The 21,824-nt window shown below is 33.8% G+C and overlaps 3 protein-coding genes across 4 annotated transcripts; 1 reads left to right on the top strand and 2 right to left on the bottom strand.

The window, feature by feature from the left end:
* The first annotated feature begins 11,320 nt into the window (after nucleotides 1-11,320).
* Nucleotides 11,321-14,543, top strand: LOC103851548 (protein UPSTREAM OF FLC). Its single transcript, XM_009128414.3, has 4 exons — nucleotides 11,321-12,649; nucleotides 12,890-12,959; nucleotides 13,042-13,875; nucleotides 14,152-14,543. The coding sequence occupies exons 1-4, from the start codon at nucleotides 12,112-12,114 to the stop codon at nucleotides 14,264-14,266; spliced, it is 1,557 nt and encodes a 518-aa protein (XP_009126662.2). The 5' UTR covers nucleotides 11,321-12,111; the 3' UTR covers nucleotides 14,267-14,543.
* A 1,604-nt stretch (nucleotides 14,544-16,147) lies between these two features.
* On the bottom strand, nucleotides 16,148-21,734 carry LOC103851546 (subtilisin-like protease SBT5.4). Of its 2 annotated transcripts, XM_009128411.3 has the most exons (13): nucleotides 21,392-21,733; nucleotides 21,203-21,315; nucleotides 21,022-21,119; nucleotides 20,765-20,929; nucleotides 20,383-20,479; nucleotides 20,135-20,304; nucleotides 19,767-20,020; nucleotides 19,600-19,694; nucleotides 17,090-19,510; nucleotides 16,888-17,019; nucleotides 16,723-16,815; nucleotides 16,503-16,613; nucleotides 16,148-16,405 (listed from the first exon to the last, which is right to left on the bottom strand). In XM_009128411.3, exons 1-9 carry the CDS (start codon nucleotides 21,461-21,463, stop codon nucleotides 18,397-18,399), a joined length of 2,178 nt encoding a protein of 725 aa, XP_009126659.1. In that variant the 5' UTR covers nucleotides 21,464-21,733; the 3' UTR covers nucleotides 16,148-16,405; nucleotides 16,503-16,613; nucleotides 16,723-16,815; nucleotides 16,888-17,019; nucleotides 17,090-18,396. The 2 variants fall into 2 exon arrangements, with proteins under 2 accessions (XP_009126659.1, XP_009126658.1); XM_009128410.3 differs by having other exon boundaries at nucleotides 19,767-20,304; nucleotides 21,392-21,734.
* LOC103851547 (methyl-CpG-binding domain-containing protein 7) lies at nucleotides 16,352-17,203 on the bottom strand. Its single transcript, XM_009128412.3, has 5 exons — nucleotides 17,090-17,203; nucleotides 16,888-17,019; nucleotides 16,723-16,815; nucleotides 16,503-16,613; nucleotides 16,352-16,405 (listed from the first exon to the last, which is right to left on the bottom strand). Exons 1-5 carry the CDS (start codon nucleotides 17,201-17,203, stop codon nucleotides 16,352-16,354), a joined length of 504 nt encoding a protein of 167 aa, XP_009126660.1.
* Nucleotides 21,735-21,824: the final 90 nt, after the last annotated feature.

Below are 21,824 nucleotides of genomic sequence, written 5' to 3'. Positions count from 1 at the left end.
GACAGATATAAGACTGAGATACGTGGACGGCACCACTTACTCTATGGCCACTCCACTAATTAAGTAAGATTTTTTCCCCTCCAATTCTTCTGGCCCCTGACTTGTGAAGGCATCACGCACTTAAAACAATTTAAGATAAGGCCCTTTTGGTCCCATACTATTGTTTTTCTTTGCTTAGATCATAAAATGACTTCAGAATCCTATGATCTGTACTTTGTTTCAATTTGTAATTTGAGTGCCTTGCATGTGTCTTCACTCTAAATGCAAGCATTTGTCATGCATGCATATCTACATGCAATAGGGATTAGCTATAGAACTTATGTAAACCAGACCATTAACCCATCACAGCATATCCCTTTTTGGGAGTAGAGTAGTGATTGTGTTCTTCTCTGCAACTTTCTTCCACAACATATTTTGGTTTGTCTAACTGGTTTGAGTCAATAAAGAGCATTCAGGAACAAAACTTAGGTTCACCCCCTAGGGTGAACCTTTAAATTCATCCCACCATTTATAACTAATCAAATTTCCACTTAAATTATTAATTAGAAAACATTAAAATAAACAAAAAATAGCTGTAAAAAATAAAAATGCTAATTTTAACGACGCTAACGCTTCCAGCGAATCCCTAAACCCTAAATTTTAAATTCTAAACCCTATATCCTAAATTCTAAACTCAAATCCAAACCCCTAAACCCAAACTCTATACCCTAAACCCTAATCCTAGACCCCTAAACCCAAACTCTATACCCTAAACCCTAATCCTAGACCCTAAATCTAAACTCTATACCCTAAACCCAAACTCTATACCCTAAACCCAAAAACTAGACTATAAACCTAAACTCTATACCCTAAACCCAAGTCATAAACCCTAAACCCAAACCGTAAACCTTAAACCCAAATTATATACCCTAAACCCAAAACTTTAACCATAAGTCCAAACGGTAAATCCTAAACCCAAAACCTATACTCTAAATCCAAATCTTAGACCTAAAATCCAACCGGTAAACTCTAAACTCAAACCCCAAACTTAGATGCTATAGGGTTTGGGTTAAGGTTTACGGTTTAGGTTTAGGGTCTAAGACTTGGGTTTAGGGTATAAGGTTTAGGTTTATAGTCTATTTTTGGGTTTAAGGTATATAATTTGGGTTTAGAGTCTAGAATTAGGGTTTAGGGTATAGAGTTTGGGTTTAGGGTCTAGGATTAGGGTTTAGGGTATAAGGTTTGGGTTTAGGGGTTTGGATTTGGGTTTAGAATTTAGGGTATAGGGTTTAGAATTTAAAATTTAGGGTTTAAGGATTCGCTGGAAGCGTTAGCGTCGTTAAAATTAACATTTTTATTTTTTGTAACTATTTTTTATTTATTTTAATGTTTTTTAATTAATAATCTAAATGGAAATTTAATTGGTTATAAATAGTGGAGTGAATTTAAAGGTTCATCCTAGGAGGTGAACCTAAGTTTTATCCATTGTAATAAAGGCTTTAGGGTTATCATGGTCTCATGGGCCGGGAGCCAGAACAGGTTAATGATTAGTCCCTTCCTCAGCGGTGAGATCCTCTTACCTGAGATATTGAGGTGCACTTTCTTTATAATTTTTACGTATGTGAAAAAGGTATAGGCATGGAGACTTTTAATAATGTCGAGGACTCTGGATATTCTCGAGATCATTCTCACTTAACATTATAACGTACGCCATGAGTTATGATCCACCTATGGGAATAATATTATACATCAACAATACAATAATAATGCTAGTGCTTTAGAAAAATTAAAATACAAAAATATTCATTTGTCTTTTGGCTATATACTTTAAGAGAGAAGATTATATATTCCTCTATATATAGCGACATCCTGAAATCAGGACCACGTGGGTATAAGCGACCGTAGAGCAAGAAAAGTAGATCTGGTTTTTTGGGGCTGGTGTACGGCCGGCGCGTGAGCGACCGTGCCGTCACCGGAACCATCCTTCTCCCGTCAGTGAGTTAGTTCTTTGCTTCTTTTTCGATTCCATCCTCTTATCGTCTTGCCTGAGCTCTGGTTCGGCTTCCAGCTTCGATTTCGTCTTTTGCTCGCAGAGATGTTTGATGTAAACGGTGGTTCTGCTTATTCTGGAGTCAAGGCACGGTAGGATGGAGGGTTTTCGCATGGTGAAGTCAGTTTGTCAGGTTTCCAGAGAAGATCCAATTACGCTTCCTAGGGTTTTCTTTCTCTTGCAATCTAGTCTTGTATCAGGGTTGACGATGCGCTTTTTCCGTTCTGTTATAGCGGTGGGTTGGCTACGTGGCCTTGGTGCCGTAGTGGGTGATAGAGAACGCTCCTGAGGCATTCTTGTTGGGTCTTGGTGTTTGGCTTCTTGGGTTTGATTACAGCAACGGTGATAGAAGTGGTGTGCTTTTGGTGTGTTTTGTGTGTTGTTGGTTAGGTGGTGTGAGGATAGCAGAACAGGTCTAACACCTTTGAGAAGATTCAGGTTCTTTTCGCCGCTATCTCCGTGTTTTGGAGTCCTTCTCCTGGCCTTTGAATAATTATCTCTTCCGGAGAGTCTTGTGTCCTTCTTGTCCTCAATGGCTTCGGTTAATGGAAGCTTTGCAAAGAGGTTGGGGATATTAGGTTCTCCGATGAAGGCTCAGTTGAGGAGGGAGCTTAATCTCATGGCGTTTGTTTGTTTGCTTCTTGGTGGGTGTATGGTGTTAGGCTATCGAGTTCGAGTTCGGGTTTGGTACTGTGAACTGAAGGTTCAGGTATTATTAGTCTTATGCTGTTGTGAAGCCTTTGCATTGCTGCTTCTCTCTTGCGTAGTTCGCGGCAAGGGGACCGGCTCCTCAAGCTCAGAAGTCTTATCTCCAGTCCTAATTGCAAGGTTTGTTTTCAAGGCTGGATGCAAGACTGAAGACCAATCTAGTGATCGTAATCGGTTATGTATGTCACCCTTTGTTTGGGTTTGTGCTTCCCTTCTTATGGGATTTAGGTTCCCTTCCTATGGGATTTAGACTCCCTTCTTATGGGATTAGTTGCTAAGTATATCTACCTTTTCCTTCAGCTCATGTAGAAGGCTTTGTATTCCTCTGTTGTGTTTGTTCTAATAAAATCCAACTTGACGGGAAAAAAAAAAAAAATAGCGACATCCTGAAATCTTGCTACCGCTAATTATAACTTGTCTAGTCCAAATGCCTAATATTTTCTTTCTTTTTTTAATGCGTAATATTATCTTCTTCTTCTTTTGAAACTCCACTAATCCATCTTGAATAACTCAACCCACACGGCCACACATATCAAACTAGTTATCTTGGATAAACATCGCATTGGATAATTATATTGATATTTGTCGTTAGAAATGCATTATCATATTTGTTATATCAGTAGAAGCTTTTTATCATATTTCACACAATGATCTTATTACTTACGACAAGCAATCTAATATCATATACTAAAAGCACAAAACGCTTCCACAACGTACAATTTAAGCTGCGCAGTGCAAATATCCATATATAATAGGATTCTGCATGCAGCATGCACCATGCTTATATTATTTTAAAAATGAAACTCGTGCGATGAAAACAAAATAATTCACGCAATCGTCACTTTACCAAATTAGTTTCAATAATTTCCTTGCTCATCTAGACATTAAAATATATTCATTTCTCATTTTCTCTAAATAAGTTATTACATAGATACAAAGTGTTGTCCAGTTAAGCAGTCACTAGCTTTAGCTTTCGTGATCGACTAGAAAGATAAGGCTTTCATCAGCCTTATACTCTATCTAATGCGTACGATTCTTTTTTATAGGCGTCATATACTAAACAAACCAATCAGCTCTATAATGTTGATACATACTTTTATTTAGATATTTAATCATATCTGACTTTTCGCTAGTGGTATGGTATGTACTCATTTGAAAAAAAAACATCTCCGATGATACTCTATTTTCACTAAAATTAGAGTTTAAGTAAATATATTCCAACAGTATTCTTTTTTTTATTTCATAATAGAATGAAAAATTAATTTATTTTAGAGATAGAATAATTGATTTATTTTTATTCATCATTTTTTTGTAATTCTAAAATAAAATATCATTGATGTAGAATCCAATTCTCTAAAAAAAATTTTTTTAAAAAATAAACAGAATGAACCATTGAAAATTGTCTAATTTACTATTGAAACTAATAATATCACAATTTTATATTAGAGTATATTTGTTTAATTAACTAACTAATAATCTGTAAGTTTGTATCATTACCATAACCAACCAATTGATCAAGTCGGTAAAAAAGTTCATGCCTTGTTTTAATTTTGAGCTCATACATTTTTATTTACTCAGGATTCACACAAATAACGTTTATAAGACCAAGAACGTACATGTACACTGTACACTATAGGTGTTTCTTTTTAGCTATTGAGATGGAGAATTTAAGGTGGTCCGCAACGTGAAAATTTACCTTTAGGTAAAATCAAACAACTAAGAATAACTCAATTAGGTAAAAACAAACAAAACATCTAAACAAACATAAAGCTAGGTGAATTGAATACTACATCAATTTATTCACTCAACCTTCTCGTGATTGGACGACATCTTCTATGTATTTTAAGCTCCTTGATTTTAGATTTTCTTTCCAAAAATTTATATAACAAAATAATGATGCTACAAACTAAAAGAAACTTAAGTCAAAAAAACATAAGAGAATACAATTAAATTTATCTAGACAATATAATCCTTTTTCTATCTCCATAGCCACTGAAAAACAGGATAGAAGATTCAATATGAACAAAATCAGACGGAATCACATAATAAAAAATATATACATAAGATATCCAAAGCAATAGGACGTCACTTAATATGATATAAACTAAAATATAATTTAAAAAGATAAGAGATGATGAATAGGGTTTTTTTAATAATATTATCGTGTGAATAAAAAGATAACAATTGATTATATATATATATATATATATATATATATATATATAATCTAGCAACATTATATATTCTTTTAAGTAAAACTATTAATTAGAATTATCAAGTATATGATAAATAACCAAAATTACCTAAAATTATAAAAAAACGTGACAAATAAGCAAATAAACTAAAACTATGGAAAGCATGATAAATCATCAAAATAACTTTATAAATAATAGTATAAATAATAATAAATAAATACATAGTCGACAACATTAATAAAATAGTTTGCCCTAAAAAGAAAAGACCCATTAACTTACCCATGCGTCCTCGATGCTTTACTTTGGGCTTAGTAGCCCAAAAATATATAACTACAAATATTCATTAATTTTATATAGCCTAGAATTTTGCATTTGCATTAAAATTAAAAATACAATTTAATAAGAATCCTTATAAATACGAAACAAGTTTGATCCTCAAGTGTTTTTGATGCAAACATACACAAACTAATTATTTTATTTTGTATAAAGGCAGGGCCGGCTAAACAGGGGATAAGCAGTGCGATCGTTCCGGATCCAAACATGTCTCCCCGTATATTAATAGTTAAGAGGTCCAAATTTTTTATAAATCTATATTTTATATAAAAAATATAAATACAATAAATAAAATTAAAAAAGATCTAAAACTATTTGATATGTATATAATTTTATTTTCATAACAAAATATTACTGATTAAATTTTAAAAATATTTTAAACATTATTTGAATATAAATTTTAGAAGGTAAAAAAAAAAATTGTCCTAAGATTCATAACATTTTTAAGCCGGCGCTATGAAGAGGAACAATGACTCTTCTTTTGTTTTGGCATTTAAGTTCAAACTAAAAATTAGATTTTGTTTGAGACGACTATGTGAGTTTGTTTATGTAGATCTTCGTAATGGAAATGCAGGTATTAATTTTAAATTCTACTTCGTTACACTTTATATATCCAGTAAAAAATGAAGATTTCATTAAAATTTGTATCTCCATGGTAAACTGAAATATATCCAACAAGAAAAAAAAAACGTGCTTGATCATCAAATCTCTACTATTTATTTTTCGATCATTAAGAGAACCAGGACTGGACTGTATGTATATAATTCAATTGCTATGCAATGCAACACAGACTTGGTGCGAAAGCTATGCATCTGTGTCTCTGACTTTATAAGAGATCCAACACACTTTTAGCATTTTGTATTCCAATGTTTTCAGATTTTCACGCTCACATTACCATTTTGATAAATCCCTATTTGAACACAAACCTAGACACATCCACACGGTTGCTTATTCTTCTTTTTATGTATGCAACTTACATATCTATTACAATAAAGTTAGTTTCTCTCTCTGGTTAAAAAGCCAATTCCGCAAAGGCTAATCCAAAATTTTGAAACATGTCATAAATTTATTAAAATTAATAAATTATATCATAGTATATCTTTATTTTTGACAAATCTATCACCGAAACATTTAATAATCCATAAATATTTTATAATTAGTATTCTATTCTTAATTTAACTAAAAATTTGATATCGATCATTCTATCCACAGTATTAATTTAGCAACAATAGATAGTAAAAGTAAATAAATTTTAATAATAAATAAAAAAATCCAGAAGGCAACAAGACAACTATTTATGATATTTTAGATGTTTCATAAAATCAAGCTAAAAAGGTAAACCTTAAAAAAATACTTTCTATTTTATGGTACCAACTTACGATATAGTTTTTCTTTTTTCATCAAACATAGAACAGAAAAAGAATGAATTCACATAAATTTATGTTATTTCTTTCTCACTAACCTCAAGTTTAGAAAAATAAAAAAAATAATGAAAAGCATAACAAAAAAATCAATACATAATGAAAACAATTTAATCGAAAATCAGTTTGAATATAAAAAGAAAAAAAATAACAAGATAAATTGTTTGAAATACCATAAGTTGACTACCACTTTTCGAAAATACACTTACTCAAAAGTATCATATCATTTGGGTTTAATGTTTAGAGTTTATTATTTAGGAGTGAGATTGAGTTTATAAACATAAATACTGAAGATCAGTATTATTTTTAATTGCGAGTAAAATAAGTTTTAAAAATATGTATTAAATTTAAAATATTATTTTATTGTTTTTATTTGTTCACCCATCCGTATGGCTGGCTTAATTCTAGTTTAATTATATAACTATGCTATTTAACTTCTTATTATCTCCTATTTAAACTATTCATCCTAAAATTTGAAAAATTAAATTAAATATTTAACATTACGATTTTAGTTATGGTTGGCTATTGCCTATTGGAGATGTGTTTGCATTGGATGATATACTGTTTTTTACTATCTGCATTAACAGATTAACTCTCTTTTTCAGTGGCCACTGTAACAACTGACCCCCAAAATCTCTTATAAGGAGGAAGCTTGGTGGTACGTTGTTTGATACTTCTTTTTTTTTTCACCAGGAACTCGTATTCAGCTTGGAGGAACAATAAATGGAACAAAGTATAGTGTCTTGGTTGTATCAAAACTAGTTAATGTGGATAGTAATTTATTTGTTACTAATAAACAACACTACTCCATATGTTTGAGTTCCCACGTGAATAAACAAAAATGGAATGGACGACCGACGGCAGTTTTGTTTTGTTTTTATTTTTGTTGGCCATTGTTATGTCAGCTTTGATATTTTGTCATACTATTTAAAACTATGCCTAGTTAACCTGATATCACTAATTCACTATACACTGGAATCTAAAAACAAAAACTGTTGAATATCTGATACAACAGTGTTTGTATTCATTATTTAGGTTATTTATTGACCGAACAAAATACCAATTTAAAGCTATACAAATGTAATTATCATCCATCTTCATTGAAGAAGAGATGTATGACCCAAAAGAATCAAAATATGAAGAAAAACGAATGTGAGATGTTTGTGTATTACAACAAGCGGTGTATTGATAAATCTCAGTCGGAGTATGAGAGCCATTCGATGAATGGAAGAGAATAGTTGGATTTTATAAGTGTATCTATGTCCAGTGACTCAGACCGTATACAATTACATAATAATGCAGCTGATGAAAGAAACAGTTGATCAAAAAATCTCTTCAAGGGACCACATTGATCCACTGTCCGTGAACTCATTGTCATGATAAAAAAAAAGTCAAAGTATAACCTTTTTCCTTCGAGGAAGACATAAACATTTAAATGAAAAAGAGAAATCTATATGATTTTTAAATGACAAAACACCAGTCATGGTTTCATTTCATTGTGGCCCGCACCTAAAAGTTTAACTTTATTGTGGTGGCTTGTAGCCTTGCAGCATGAAGGTGAAACAATTTCTCGTCGTGCCCGTGAGGATGATGCTATATTAACTTCAGTTGTGAATTTGCGACCAAAGCGTTATAAAAATTATCAATTATGTATTTTCTGTGGGTGTGTTTGAAAACATTCGAGACTGTAAATTTCGAACATAAGAAGCCTACGTCCCTAGAATAGTCTGCATAGAGATCATAGTTGCCAGTATATGGACCTCCGTTTTCACCTTTTTGTATCACTGTTTTGTAAGCAGTAAGCTTATGAGGATATGCCAAGTGGTAGAGGTCCACGGATAACAAGTAGTAGTTGAAACGGACGACACATTTAAAATTGTCGCTTTCATACTTGTAGTCAATAAGACTCTTAACTGGTATCCATTAGTCAACTTCATTAACACTTTAAAATCTTGTGAACACTTTAAAACGCTTTTAATAGCGCGATGCTTGACTCGATATACTGCACAAACCTTATTAAATTAGTCCACTTAATGTAGTTATGCCTCCGATAATTTGGTTTATTCGTATTGACAACTTTTAATTCTAGAAAAAGTACAAAAAAAAAAAACTAGAAACAGTACATATAAGTTTTTTTTGTCTTTTGTAGTTTTATTTAAGTGTATCAAACATGTACATGAATTATATATAATCTCTTTTACCAAAAAATTATATAATATCTCGTAAGTACGTAAGTTTATTGGTCAATAGTACTAGGTTCTTGTCCGCGCTACGCGCGGATTATTGGTCTGTAAATTTTGAAAATGAAATTTGTTGTAAGAAAAATTGAAATCAAGGAAACAATCTATAATACAAACTATTTTAGAGTTTGTCATGGTACAACATAAATACATTCATTATTTTATTGAAATAATTTTGAGTGTTGTTTAGATTCGATTATAATTTGTTTTTTCAATTGTTTGATGTTAGCTTTCCAATAAGTTTGCACTGGTATCAATTTAATTTTATATAAATAATTTTTTTTTGTGTACTATTTTATATTAATTTAATAGACATGATTCTTTAAATTAATACTTTTTTTAAAAAAGTTACATTCTCTAAAACATTTTTTGTTATTTAAGATTTTATATTACTTTTAAAATAGTTATTATATATTTCATGTCAATTCTTTTATATTAAATATTATACATGTTAATTTTAAGTTGGCTTTTAACTTATATATATATAATAAGATGGATGTTTGTGACTAACATAATTTTGCTTTTCTATTTTGATGCTCAAGTATTGATGGGTGCACGTGTGATTTATATATATTAATGTAATATTATATTGTGTATTATTTATATATTTTTAACTATTTTCTACGTATAATAGTGTAGTAATGTAGTATGTGGTTGTAAACGTATATTCTCAAACCATTATAAAAGCATGTAATCGTAATTTATTGTAACTTAACCATATTGATAAATCTATATTTATAAAAAACATATTATTGTATTTTTGGTGGAGTTACATTTTTGTGGTTTAAAATTCAACTAATAATAATTTGTAATTATATTTATTTTGTATAGCAGTATTGACGTATTTATATGTGAATGTACTTATTAGTTTCATTTTGATTTGTATTTAAAAAAAGTTTCATTTTGATTAGAGAATGTATTCAGCGTAAGTGTCTTTGTAGCGGAAAATCAAATCTACAGTTGCTTTAATGCTGTAACACAAAATTTAGAATTTGGTTTTATATAGAAATAATTGGATTAAGAATTAGAACATTTCAAATTTCTCCATAAAAATAAGATATGTTTGATTTCTTCGACCTTCGTAGGAAATATAGTTTTGTATTTCTTAACATTTGTACCAAAAATAGAAAAAAAACAAAGTTTAATTAAAAAAAAGGGTAATGATGCGTGTATCTTTATAAAAATGTTATTGTATTAATAAATATTTATTAGAAAAATATTACGTTTTTGGTTTAGATTAGCAGCGTTTATATTCAGATATACATTTTCATATTGGTATGTCTGTATGTATGATAGCAAAATAGGTACCATTTGGCAGCCTTTAATGCCAAATAAGTAATTTAATTATTTCCAAAACAAATGGTTAGAAATTGAAGGGAAATGAATTAATTTTTTTATATAATAATATATTATCTATGAAAATAAATACATAAAAACTAAAGTTTAATATTTTCTAAATGTTTTTTAAAACCTAAAATAATAGTTTAGATATGTATATATTTTATGTTTAAAAAATATTTAGAAAACACTTAACTTTAGTTTTTATATTTTTATTTTCATTTGACATACAAAATATCAAAAAATTATTTAGACTATTTAAAATTTTATGTAAAAAAGTAAAAATTATGACATCTGAAAAAATCAAAATATATAAATGTCTAATGTGAATAATAAACTAAACTTCAAATTCTTATAGGCATATTATATTAGTAACTAGATTAAGATTCACGTCTTACACGGAATGAACATTATCTATACAAATAATTTTTATATATTATTATTTATTTTGTGTTCAGTTACGTATTATGTATATAATTAAATTAGAGTAATCACATAAATCAAAACAATACATCTTGTTTATCTACAATAATGTTTTTGGTAAATAAATCAAAATAATTATTTTATTTATTTTATATGGTATATAATGATATTGACATATATATAGTATATTTTAATATAAATATTTATTATTGAGAGATTCTACTCATATGATTTTATTAACATTTGTATATTTGTTCTAATAAACAAATTTAACCCATTAATCAAAAAAAAAATCAATATATGAAATATTAAGATCTTAATACATTTTCAATGAAAATTTTGAAATTAACGTACTGATCTATTTTAATTTGATATATAGTTTAATTTAAACAATACTAAGATAGATATAAATATATATACATATATACATATATATATATGAATATCTATTAAATGAGGCTTCATATTCATACGATTTTATGATCATTTGTATCTTGTTATAACAAAAACAAAAGTTAAGACATTGATCACAAAAATTTCAATGTGGGATTTTAAACATTTTTAATAATTTATAATTGTTTAAAACAAATTCAAAATAAAAAATATAAGAAAAAATCTAAATTTTTATTATATGTTTACCGTGATTGTTTAATTTCTTTCAATAACATAAAATTAAAAAAAAAAGATGATACAAAAATTATTATCTAATATTTATTATTCATAATCAATAATCGTCATATATATGTTAGTCATATTAGGTAATTTTGTAACTTTTATTTAAGTAAATAATGGAAATATTCTTTTGTGCACTTTTAATTAATCAATTTGATAATAAGTTTAATTAAATATAATATATGTTTAGATGGATCGACCTATATCATAAAAATCATCATTCTGATATCACGTGTCTATGAAAAAACATTATAATAATTTTTAATTAATATATAAAGGATAGTAAATAGAAATATAATGACATAAAAGGATCACTAAGTCGATGATCTTCCGATCTAATAACATTATGAACTTATACAAAAATGTACACCAAACTTACTAAATTATAACGTTTTTATTACTTAATATTCTTTAAAAAATACAAATAACACGAAGGTCCCATAAAACTGAAACTTAGTGGTCTTCTAATTTGAAAAAGCTGAAATTTTGAAAATTCTTCAAAAATCTGATGTTTCTTTTCGGGTAGCCTTCAAAACCTAATGTTATTCTCTATTAGAGATTGAATTAATTACCCTAGTTCAAAATACAAACATTAGTCTAACAATGAAATGATTAATTACTTATTCAAAATCTCTACCAAACCCTTATACAAAATTTCAAATTTGAAAAATACTCCCCTAAAACAAACTCCCAAAATAATAGAATTAGCCAATTAGGTATGACAGGAATTTAAATGACATTGACTTTAGAAAATGCTTTTCTACTGGCGTAAAGTAAGAGCTGATATCAGAGTAACCAGAAGAGAGAGATTGAGACCAAAGTTTTATTTGTTGTGTAGTCATTTGTCTCTCGCATCCCATTTTTCAAAAAACTCCCCTCTCTCCTCTCCATCACTCTTCTTCATTTTACTTTCTATAAATCCAAAACTCATAAACAAAAGATTTTTGTCTTTCCATCAACATCACTTCCCTCATAACTCTCCCCCAATAACTCTCACTTCGTGTTCTTCCTCTGTTTTCATTCCATCACTTCCAACAAACAAAAAACACAAAATAATGAGTTCAAGAGCGTTCAGAGAAACACCAGATAGCAACTACTTGGTCCCCAGGAGATCTAGAGACCAACAAGACACCAGTCCTGACCGGAACCGGATCTGGACCGAGCCTCGTCATAAACCGACTCTTAACCGGAAAGTCCCTGTCGTCTATTATCTCTGCCGGAATGGTCAGCTCGACCATCCTCATTTCATTGAAGTCACTCTTTCTTCCACCGATGGTCTCTATCTCAAAGGTAATAACTAAACCCTTTTGAATTTTTCTCACATCTTTTCTTGATCCGCAACTGAAAAAGACATGCTTTTCAAAAATAAAATAAAAAAGTTGCTTTTTGAGTTCAAAAGGTTTTGAAACTCTCTTTTCTCTTTGGCTGTTTACTCTTTATTACTATTACTGGAACAGAACAGTGATAAAGGTGGCAACTTTTCAAATTGTATCTTCAAAAACTTTCTAATGTTATTCCAACTCTTTTCAGATGTGATAAACCGTTTGAATGATCTTAGAGGGAAAGGCATGGCAAGTCTCTACTCTTGGTCTTCCAAAAGGTAACCGTATCTCCTCCACCGTCGATTCTATTTATTCATCTGCCTTTTTAAACCTAAACCGTCCGATCTTCTGACATTTCAGGAGCTACAAAAATGGATTTGTCTGGCACGACTTATCGGAGGACGACTTCATCTTCCCCGTTCAAGGTCAAGAGTATGTACTCAAAGGCTCCGAGGTTCTTGATTCTTGTCTCCTCTCTAACCCCAGGAGCCTCCTCGGAACGACGTCGTTTAGAGATACGAGCTCTTTAAACCCAGAGAAAAACTCCAACTCCGTCTCGCCGGCGAGTCGCCGGCGTAACCAGTCGTGGAGCTCTATCGATCTCAGCGAGTACAAGGTCTACAAAGCAACAACCGAGTCCACCGCCGAGTCGACTCGCAGAGTCGCCGCGGACGCTGCCACGCAGACGGAGGATCGAAGGCGGCGGAGAAAGCCGGCGAAGGAGGAGGAGGTGGAAAGTCCGGCGAGTTTCGAGAATCAGAGCACTGAGCTGAGCAGAGACGAGATTTCTCCTCCGCCGTCGGATTCGAGCCCCGAGACTTTGGAGAATCTGATCAAAGCAGATGGACGGCTGATACTGCGTCAAAACGAGAGCGCCAGCGAACATCGGACGGTCGAGAGCTTATCGAGCGGGAGGATGAGGGCTTCGGCTGTGTTGATGCAGCTGATCTCGTGCGGTACGATGTCGTTTAAGGAGTGTGGGCCTGTTTTGTTGAAAGATCATGGGCTGTCGTTGACTGGGCGTACGGTAACGCGAGGAGCAGGGGATAACAGTCTGGAGAGGGCAGAGAAGGAGTTAGCGAGTTTTGGAAGGGTGAAATTGGAAGATAAGGAGTATTTTAGCGGGAGTTTGATTGAGACCAAGAAGGAGCTTGTTCCTGCTTTGCAAAGATCCTCTTCTTACAATGCTGACAGGTAAAAATAAATTAATGGATTTGAAAACGTCGAGCAGTTCACTAGCATTGATAAGAAACGGCGCGTAGTCTGCTTCGTTTCGTTATACTTTCATCCTGTACATGCCCAATAATTGGTTATGGCGTGGGTTGATTGAAGAGCTGAAAATGGTAAAAAGTAGAGAAGTACGTTTTGGTGTGTCTTTCAAACATGTCTTCATAGTAGATTTCTTTTCAACACAAATATGAGATATTTGTGAATGTTATAATAATAATTCAATATTTCATTATGTATTAGGAGTTCAAGAATGGGACCAACTACTGAAAAGGATGAAGAAGAGGCTGTTCGAGCAAAGTGTATTCCGAGGAAACCAAAGTCGGTGGCTCTAAGGAACAATGGTGTGCATCAGTAACAAAAATCTGCAATGAAACGGCACGGAGTCAGACAAGCTTATTGCGTGGGTTTAATAACAAAAAAATGAAGAATAGGGAATGATGAGTAGTTGTAACTTGTAAGCATTGTAATATGTGTAGGTAACTACTACTAAAAACCCCAGTGGGTGCCCAAAAAGTTAAAGAGTAAACATGATGGGTACATATAAAAATCTTGTAGTTTGAGCCTAGGTGTACTTTGAGGTTAATTTCAGACTCGTTTTATTTTACCGCATAAGTTATTGGGAATCTCGCTTAGACCATCTCCAATGCTACACTATAATTTTCTCTATATTTCACTCTAAAATAGAGTAACTGTATTATAGAGTTGGATTTGCTCCAATGGTTCACTCTATAATAGAGTTACTCTATAATAGAGTTACTCTATAATAGAGTGAAATATAGAGTATTTTTGTTTTTTCACTCTATATTTGGAGTAAAAAAACAAGAATACTTTATATTTCACTCTATTATAGAGTAACTCTATTATAGAGTGAACCATTGGAGCAAATTCAACTCTATAATAGAGTTACTCTATTTTAGTGTAAATTATAGAGGAAAAAATAGAGTCCCCTTGGAGATGCTCTTATAAGTTTCAGTTAGATTCAATTGACAACTCTGTTTGAATGTAATATTTTTTACAGTTTAGCATATACTTATAAATTTACAAATTGACTAGTTTGGCGTGATTTGTTAGGGGAGTCAAATATTTGTTACTGGAAACTACCTCGAAATCATAATAGTATATGGAATAAGTGCCATTGAAATGTGGTAAAGTGATATTTGTCCTTGAGATTATAAAACAGCAGAGAGTCAATGTTGGGGTGGTGCCTTGAGGTTACAAATTTATAATTCAGAAAAAGTATGTGACCTTTAATTTTAGCTTATTCGCACTCTTTTGGCGTCAACTTCGATTTCAAATTGTAGCATGTATAAATATTTTAATAATCATACCAATAGAAATTTCAATAACCAACAATGTTGTCTTTTGACTTTGAAAACTTAGAAGTTTCCATTTACCTATATCTAGAAGTCTTCAGTAGCACTGCTTTTCAAAGTCTTTTTCATTTATATCATAGTAAATTTCTATGTCAAAGAAAGAGATACATTAACCCCACAATAGCATTTACTAGAGTGGACATCCATTATACTTACAACATGAACCATGCTATCAAATAGTGAAACAAGGACAACTATAATTAGTGATTAGATAACAGAAAGGATAGAAACAGATGCTTGTTTGGGTTATAGCTTCTTTGGTCTTTAGTGTCAAGATTTATACTTTATCCAGTTCCCTGTCGAAAATGACATGAAATATAGAGTTGTTCGTTATTAACATATTCTAACTCATCTATTAGTAACTAGTATTGGGTTAGTTTCCTACACTTTTGATCAAGAGCGAGTTCGGCTATTCCTCATGCATGGGTCAGACATTTCAAACAACCACCCACATGATATGGAGGGAAAGGAGTCGTAGAAGGCATGGAGAGAACCCATTACCCTCGACGCAGTCAGGAACTGACTTGCTACCATTCGAAGACAGGGGATCACAAGTATGATGAAGGCTTGAGCATTTGGTTTGGCTCCAGAGGAGACAAGGTTAGCTAATTTGTTTCCTTTTCTTTTAGTCTATACTTTATTCCACATTATAAACACCATCGTAGCACTTGATGTACATAAGTTTTTTTATGAATACAATTTACCATTCATTCAAAAAAGAATGTTGGTTAGAGGTTCTTGACCAAAAATGTATAGAGTATATTGCTATATAGGACATGGATCAATCTTTTTCCTCTCTCGAATTAGACACCCGTTGTAGACATGATCATTTGCTAAATACATATCAATTCATATACTGTTTGTAGTTTTTCATCAATAAATTGAAAGAAAACTAAATAATCTTTTGCACAGGAACAAAAAGAAACTGTGCATAATCTTAGTCTGTTAAACAGTCAGACTTGTTGCTGTACATTCAAGATTAGATAGAGACCATACAAATACATATAGATCTTGCAGTAGGCGAGTGACTTCACTGGAGTAAAATCATATTTTGGTTAAAAGACCTGTCATTGCGTGTACTTCACCGGCGCATATCCAGTACCATTACAAATCGCCAAAAGCTGAAAAGGTGTTAAAGAAGAAAACCAACGTCAAACCGGTTCATGCTGTTAAATCTTTTACCCTTCTAAATGATGACAAAAGCTTAGAAAAACTTACCGGAACAGAGTGCAAAACCGACGCAACTGTACCGTTCCCGACAGAGTTCAAGTACCTCTCAGCGGAAACAAGGGACCGGAACCGTTTTCCCGTTTCTTGCTCTGTATAATACTGCAACGAACCAATACAAATGGTTAGTGATACTTCTTTGTTCAATCCTTCTTACACTTAACTAGCCCACATGTGAAACTTGCTGATTCCTTTTGTCTGTCATAAGCACCTTATCAATACTACGAGGGGAGTTTCTCCTCGGAACCTCTTTAACGGTCCATCCTCTAGGCAAACGGAAATCCTTGGAAGCAACGCGATTACCCTGCAAAATCCAAAACACGGTGATTTCAGACAAGAACCCCCCCATATGCTTGTCCACATATCAAATAGAGACCTGTTCGGTTCTGCGTTTCTCATAAAACTTTGGACTTCGAGACAAGCGTCTGTCGTCTACTTCTCCAACCAAGTGTCTTTGAACAGATACTAGAGATGAAATCTCTCTACCACTCCCTGGCTCGTTAAAGCACTGACACACACCAAAAAAGGAAAGATGAGATTTTTCTTCACTCTACGATGGCAAGATCTGGGTCACTTACGGTATCGACACTGCCTTTCGAAGTGGGGTCCACGATGTACAGCTGGGGTTCGCGACGGTGGCGCGGCGGAAACTTGACGAGAGGGACAAGGTCCTGTGGAAGACTCGTCTGCATCTCTTTTGGTTGCCGGGTGTAATGTAATCCAGTAACCCGAGTGAGTTTTAGTAATGGGTCAAGCTTAGCCAATACACACTCGCACTTTATGTAGTACGTCTCGTACTCCTTTTGTCACTGGGACCCGGATAAAGCACAATCCATTTGTCTCGCTCACTCAAATTAGCACTTGTCAAAATATTATGTCAACATAAACATTAGGAGAAATTAAATAATTACATTTCGTTCAGTCACATTAACACTTGTCACAATAAAAAGTTTGCACAAAATATTATGAGAAATTAAATATTAGTATTATCCCACTACTATATAGTCTATAGCATTTATGAGCTGAGCGATTTTTATCACGTAGACAAGAACAATTACATCATTACTTTCGTGATTATAAATTTATAACCATAAGTCCATAACTCCTTTGTGTTTTTTCCGAAGATAACTCTCCAAGATATGTCTTCCAAGCAATAACAAAGAAAAATGTGACACAAATTTGGTCCCAATTATACACTTCCATTGCACATAAGACATATGATATTAGTGCTGATCATGTCTCCATATCAATTCCAGTTGCACTAAAAATCACGACTTTGTTCTTCTTGAGACCAAATTTTCAAAAAGGTTTCACATTTTTGCTTCAAAAACAATCAGCAATCAGAAAAATCTCAGCTTTGACTTACCGTTTCAACACTGCCTTTGCTGCCACGAGACGACGATCGCTGCCGTTTTAGCACGTCAAGAAACCAGGCACACTTTATGTAGTAGTACTACAGTAGTACCCTTGTCACTAACACGCAAACTTGCACTTGGCAAAATATTGTATTTTCGGAATGAATGTAAAATTATATTCAAAAGACATTGGTTGCTCAAAGAAAAATTCAAAAGACATTGTTACATTGCATCTAGTGCTTCTATAGTTAAAAAAAAATTAAATTGGAAAGTTTTTAAAAACAATAAAAGAAGATCCTAATTGGTTGGTCTTGAGCCCACTTGGCAAAATATAGCATAAAACTATCTGAAACTACAATATTATCCTAGAAAAGATTAGATTATGCATGTCGAATTGTTTTTTTAAACATTAAGCTGCCAAACTTAGCTCAAAATTTAAATATTATCCAAAACTAATAGAATGTTCGATATAAAAATAAACGCCAAAAGATAAAAAAAAAAAGTAGAGTGATGAATAAAGTAGCTAGAGACTAGCTTGAAAGTTGGACGACAATGGGAGTCCTGACGTAGTATTTTGAATCAGTCCACGTCAGCTCTCCAAAGACGTACCCTAAAGCCTTCTCTGACGTGGCCCCGATAGTCATCTGAAACATCTTCTCCTCACCAACTTTGCTGAACGTGAGCTGTTTGGGCTCTACGGAGACTTCAACTCCAAGGGGCGCATGGAAATAGGATCTGTACGTGGACGGAGGTCCAACGTTCGTGAGCTTACGAGTGATTGTAACAGAGTCCGTGAGTTTAGGGACAGTGATCGAAGGGTAGTTGAAGTCCAAAAGATTAGCTCCTTGACGGCACGTGTATAGCGGATCATCGGCAAAGAGTTGAACTACCTTGTTCTCGTAACCAATGGCGCAGAGGAAGTCTAAGTAGTCTCCAGTGTTGAGATCGTAGACAAGACCTGGGTGGGAAGCTTTATTGGGCTGAACATGGCCCGACCCATACCCAAAAGGAGTTGCTTTGTGGAACGTTGCATCAACCATTGGCTTTCGAGTGTTATCTCTAGTTCTTGAAGTAGTCATGATGGCGGAACGGATCGCGGCGGGGCTCCATTGAGGGCGGAGAGTCTTCAAGAGACCGACGATGCCGGAGATGTGAGGACAAGACATGGACGTTCCCGATTCGACGTTGAAAGGAGTTCTACGGTTGTCGGATTCTATGTCTGTAGGGCCTGTGGCTTCCGTATAGGCGGCTACTACGTTGACACCCGGTGCGGTTATGTCAGGCTTGAGGATTCCTGGGGTAATGGTGTTGGGGCCTCTGGAAGAGAACGAGGCCATGAAAGGAGCTGGCTTCGTGTGTAGCTGAGTGTTGGGTGCAGTTATGTAGCCTTTGGGGTCTTTTGTGGAGTTTAGGTATGAAAACACAGCTTCACCGTCTTTGTAATTAATCTGAGAAGCGGGAAGGACATGAGCGTCGGAGATGATCTCGTTTCCACTCGCCTTGTCGTTGCATAGTATCATTCCTACGGCACCAGCAGTGGCTGCTTGTTGTCCCTTGTCCACACGTGCGTTGTCTCCTCTTAGACACACGACGATCTTGCCTTTTACTTTCTCCGGGTCTAGGCTATCTTTCTTGCATAGCAATCTATATATATTCAAACATTAGTTAATACGTACTTATGTTATTAGTTTATTACATGCATTACGAAAAAAATGGACATAGCTTTTACTTACGCTTGTAACGCTGACGCATTGGCTGCTTTACCGTCCGCGGCACTGATCAGATCGTACATCTTGTTTTCAGGCAAAGGCGTAGAGAGGCTTGTTCCCTGCGTTCAAACCAATACTTGTAGCACAAGGAATGAAGAGATATTGGACTATTATTATGTTAAGATCAAAACCTCGAAGCGTGAGCCGTTGCTGAGCTCTACAAATGCTTGAAACTCCCGATCCATGGAGCTAGCTCCGACGGTTATAATCCATGGTGCAACGTTAGAGACCGTTCCAGGTTTAGGCCCCGAGTTACCAGCAGAACACACAACCGTCACACCGTTCTTGACTGCTACGAAGGAACCAATGGACAAGCCATCATTCATATAATCTCCTGCATCCCCGCCCACTGAAGCCGATATAACATCCACACCGTCACCGATAGCTGCATCAATCGCTGCCAAGATATCAGCATCAAAGCATTCGGCACCTTTAAAAGGAGGCCAGCACACTTTGTAAGAGGCGACTCTCGCCTTAGGAGAACCGCCACTAGCCGTACCGTTGCCAAGTCCAAATACATTGGCTCCGGGGACAAAGTTTCCTCCCGCTGTGGAGAGAGTATGGGTGCCGTGACCGTCGAGGTCACGAGGGGTTTCAAAGGTAGAGTTGGAGGGGAATTTTGCGTACGCTAAGTAGCCTTTGTTGAAGTATTTTGCTCCAATGAGCTTCCTGGTTACATGTGATGAATCAAACAATAATAAAATAAATTAAAATAAAGTTGTTGATAGTAAGAGAGATTATGTGAACCTGTTGCAAGGAACATCACCGTGGCAACTGCCTTTCCACCTAGCTGGAACATCTCCATACCCTTCATCGCTGAAGCTTTTTGACTCAGGCCACACACCTTCATAAATATACATATTTTAAATCTTCCAAAATTTACAAAGAACAACATAGTAAAATGTCCACTACACCAAATATTTTGCGACTGTTTTTTTAAACTAATATGATGCATTAGAATAACTGTAACCGATATAGCCATAGAGTTTGTTAAAAGTCTGATGGAAACAATAGAACTTTTGAGATGGTCTTGACGGTTATAATATACATATATAATTATTATGAAGCATGATTGTAATAGATAGACTTCGACTTGTGAGCAAATCACACTATTTCTTTGGAAGTTTACCTGTGTCAAGATTAGCGATGATTGTGTCTTCTCCAAACCTTGCTTTCTTCCACAGAGAAGACTTGTGAACGACTCCATGTTTCTCAAGAAGCATGAAATCCCATGAATGAGTGGTATGCAGTTTCCTTCCTTTGTTTAAGAATATAGATGCTACATTTGGATGCTCTACATTTACAAAAAAACTTATTAATATTTTTGGTAGGTGAAACCAAAGGGACTGAGAAATGCATCCATAATCTTAGGATCGATGATCTTACTGGCGATTTCTGAAGCTTTTTTGTCGTCAAGAACAGCGGCGAAGCCATTGATATGTCTTTTGTATGAGTAAAAGATGGCGTCTTCTGCACTTTGATGGCTGCAATATTGAGAGGCGGTTTGTTTCATGCAGTGTTGAGAAATAATTAAATGATCAAACACCCTTATTTTTTAGGATGATACCTTCCCAAGAAAGAGGCGAGAAAAGTGCGATGTGAATGAGCAACACGATCTAGATGAGCTTGAGAGAGGAGAGTAAAAGGATGGGCGTGAGATCCCAAATACACTATATAGGACTGTACACACAATTAAACAATCAAACATGTTCATATTAATTTGTAAAAGCAACGTAAATATAGAGAAAGAGATGACCTTCTTAAGAGCAAACGCATGTGAGTAAAAGAGAGTGAAGATGATGAGAAGAGTTAAACTTTGGAGGCACATTTTGTATTGTGGTTAAATGTTACTCAAGTATCTTCTCATTACACACTCTCATATACAATTTTTTTATTTTTTGCATAATTCTCTCTTTTCTCTCAGTCTATATTTGGAAGATGGATAAAATCACGCACAATCTTAACTTACTATCAACGATTATTTGAGTGATTTTGGCAAAAAATGTCGGCTCTCCTTTTCATTTTTTTCCATGTAACTGAAAAGAGAGTAATAGGATCTTCCTTATTCTCTTTCTATTTTTTCTCCCCATCTTTTGGAGTTACGTTCACCACAGAAATGGAGTAAAACTCTATTTTTTCTTCCAAAATGGAGTAAAAGTAAAAATGGAGTAAAATTGCTCCAATCCTAC

This window comes from Brassica rapa, chromosome A02 (assembly GCF_000309985.2).
Source record: "Brassica rapa cultivar Chiifu-401-42 chromosome A02, CAAS_Brap_v3.01, whole genome shotgun sequence".
NCBI classification, from domain to species: Eukaryota; Viridiplantae; Streptophyta; class Magnoliopsida; order Brassicales; family Brassicaceae; genus Brassica; species Brassica rapa.
This window is presented reverse-complemented; position numbering and strand designations above follow the sequence as displayed.

Bases quoted from the DNA above. Each gene is read 5' to 3' on its own strand.
- LOC103851546 (XM_009128410.3), bottom strand. From the start codon at position 21,463: ATGTGCCTCCAAAGTTTAACTCTTCTCATCATCTTCACTCTCTTTTAC. The intron at 21,316-21,391 runs GTCATCTCTTTC...TTGTGTGTACAG, and splicing joins ATGCGTTTGCTCTTAAGAAG to TCCTATATAGTGTATTTGGG. The intron at 20,480-20,764 runs GTAAACTTCCAA...ATATTTATGAAG, and splicing joins CATCGCTAATCTTGACACAG to GTGTGTGGCCTGAGTCAAAA.
- LOC103851548 (XM_009128414.3), top strand. From the start codon at position 12,112: ATGCTTTTCTACTGGCGTAAAGTAAGAGCTGATATCAGAGTAACCAGA. The intron at 12,960-13,041 runs GTAACCGTATCT...CTGACATTTCAG, and splicing joins TACTCTTGGTCTTCCAAAAG to GAGCTACAAAAATGGATTTG. The intron at 13,876-14,151 runs GTAAAAATAAAT...ATTATGTATTAG, and splicing joins TCTTCTTACAATGCTGACAG to GAGTTCAAGAATGGGACCAA.
- LOC103851547 (XM_009128412.3), bottom strand. From the start codon at position 17,203: ATGCAGACGAGTCTTCCACAGGACCTTGTCCCTCTCGTCAAGTTTCCG. The intron at 16,614-16,722 runs GTGCTTATGACA...GGTTCGTTGCAG, and splicing joins CCCCTCGTAGTATTGATAAG to TATTATACAGAGCAAGAAAC. The intron at 16,406-16,502 runs GTAAGTTTTTCT...ACACCTTTTCAG, and splicing joins CGGTTTTGCACTCTGTTCCG to CTTTTGGCGATTTGTAATGG.